This window comes from Montipora foliosa, chromosome 11 (genome assembly GCF_036669935.1).
Source record: "Montipora foliosa isolate CH-2021 chromosome 11, ASM3666993v2, whole genome shotgun sequence".
Lineage (NCBI taxonomy): Eukaryota > Metazoa > Cnidaria > Anthozoa > Scleractinia > Acroporidae > Montipora > Montipora foliosa.
In genome coordinates, this window is record NC_090879.1 from 24,092,354 (window position 1) to 24,094,853 (window position 2,500).

A 2,500-nucleotide genomic window follows, 5' to 3' on the forward strand; every position below is an offset into this window, starting at 1 on the left:
AAGAAATAAAAGTCTTTCCCACCTATGCCTCTATTTTGTATTTTTTGTACGTAGCTCACTGAACGCCTCGACATGACAATAAAAATGCGACGTGAACGCCGTGTTCTCCAGTATAAGTCTTTCGCGATTATTCCATCTCGTTCACGTCGCACGATGTGGGCGACGTATCCTAGAAATAAATTGGTACGGGCGGTTTCAGACTGAAAATGGTGAATGAAAGATTCTTTGTTGCATGCTCACACTTTGGCATCATAACCGAAAATTTGGTGATTTCACGTCGTCGTTAAGGTCCGGTAGTACGGGCAGCATTTTCCTTCAAATTGTCTCGCAACGTTAGGGCCGTTTATACGAGAGAAAATAAGCCGCGGCTAACTCTGGCCGCGGCTTACGTAAGCCGCGAAAGGAACTATTTATACGAGTATAAACTCCCAGGCTAGGATAAGCCGCGGCTTGAGAAAGCCGTGAACGTGGATTTTGTACCATTTATACGGGGTGTTCACAGCTTACGTAAGCCGCAGCCAGAGTTAGCCGCGGCTTATTTTCTCTCGTATAAACGGCCCTATTGTTGCATTGAAACCCTTTGTTGCGCGTATTACCGCGTGCGTGACCAACTTGTCTCGCAGCAAAATATGGTGATGTAAGTTGAGGCAACGTGACGCGAAAAGTAAACTCGAGTTCTACTTTCTGTAACAAATTTTAGTTTTGTTGCTCGTGTAACCACTGAAGCTACAACTTGCCTCGTAACAAGTTTGAATTCAACGCTTGTGATTTGGATGCCAGCGAAGCGCGGCTACGCGGCAAATTAAAAAAAAAAAAAATGGCGGACGGAGAAGACAACCTTTAAGCTGTTGAAGTAGACCAGAAACTCGCGGAAAGCCAGAAATTTGCCCGATACAAAGACCTATCGTAGTAGGGACACCTCGTGTGTCCCTTCAAAAGACAAGCAGCAAAAAAGAACATGTACAAAAAAATGCGTGCCACACGTGCAGCACGATTATTTTTCTCTTTTAACGAATGATATTTTTAATTTGTTTCAGTCGTAGCGTTGCCAACGTTGCCGTGGCGGTGGGTCGTTTGTTAAACTCCCGTTATTCACCGATTGTCGCTTCAATAACGATGACAAACCACTCAAAACTGATCTGCTCTGTCTGTGTGACACCATTTTTTTAATAACTGACTGGTTATCTGAGCTGCTGGCATCTGCGGTCTACAAAGCTTTCATGTTGGTGGCAAAACATACATATGCCGTGAAGACGTTGGTTCTCAAGCAGTGCTGTTAACCATAATTTGTTTTTTTCGATTTAACCGTGATGACCTTGTAGAAATAGGAAAAAAAACAGAGAGATTCATTGCGTAATCTGGGTTAGATTTCCGGAATAAAAGCTGTTTGGCTTTCTTAGAGATCGCCGGTATAACATTTCCAAAGTTAACAAATTGCCGCGCGCGGGTCTCTTTGTAATGAAGATTGAAATTCTAACAAAGTGCACCAAAAAGGCGATCTGCATTTCAACGCATTTTCTTTTCATTCCGCATTTTTTCCACATACTGAAATTTATCTTTTCCCACTCCGATAGTTAAAACCCTTAGCAACAATTATGCTGATCTGCGTGAAATAAAAATGCCATACCGACATATGTCACTGAAGCAGGGAATAGATATATTGACTGATTAATCGTCTAACCAACGTCATCAAAACTGTCATCAAGAAAGGAAACACGTTTCCTGACGTAAAAAACGAATTTTGTGCAGAACAGCATAACGATGACAGAAGGGAAACTACTTTTGTTCAGTCGAACGTGAAAAAAAAATGGATTGTTTAATGGTGAAACTACGCCTTATCTTGCCCGTTCCGGTGTGTGAAAATCCCCTGAAATCCTTTAACAAAAAGACTCTGATAAAATATTGTGACCAAAGGCTAATAGGATTTAAACGAGACGAAGCCGGAAAATCGAGGAGATTCCTTCACATGCAATATCATTATATCAGTTATTCACTGATCGACTCCTTTTAAAAATCCCTTAATACACAACACGCAAAACTGACTTTAAAGTCGACAACTTTCAAGATCACCCTCTCTTGCGACTCTTAAAAAAAACTTTTTTAACCCGATCAGATTTCGACTGCTAAAAAAAAGATAAACAGCACACAAATAACCATTGACCTCACATAATTTTGCCACATAGACCTCACACCTGTATTTGACATATTCCTCAATTTCAGCTCCTCTCAGATTTGGCCTCCATGCAACGTTGTAAGGATGGTGTTCAAAATAAGCTTCTTGGACTTCTTCCAGCAACGCGGGCAAACCAACGCGAATAGCTTCGCTGGAGAAATCACACGGTGTTCTTGTTAACTTCGATACAGTGTTCTTCGCCAGCGTAGGGGACTCGCTGCAGTTTTTGTCGGCATTATGAAGACGAACAGAGCCTATGATGACTACCAGTACTCCAATTAAAACAATAATCAAGCCTAGTATCAAGAGAAAATAATTGCTACACAT

General features: G+C 41.5%; 1 protein-coding gene across 1 annotated transcript in view; it reads right to left on the reverse strand.

Annotated features, from left to right (window-relative positions):
• The window catches only part of LOC137975806 (uncharacterized), a 17,313-nt gene that overhangs the window by 14,719 nt on the left and 94 nt on the right, over positions 1 to 2,500 (reverse strand). Inside the window, exon 1 of the mRNA XM_068823000.1 lies at positions 2,193 to 2,500. This exon is cut by the window's right edge and continues 94 nt beyond it. Within this exon, the coding sequence (XP_068679101.1) occupies positions 2,193 to 2,500 (308 nt within the window). The remainder of the gene's footprint in view (positions 1 to 2,192) is intronic.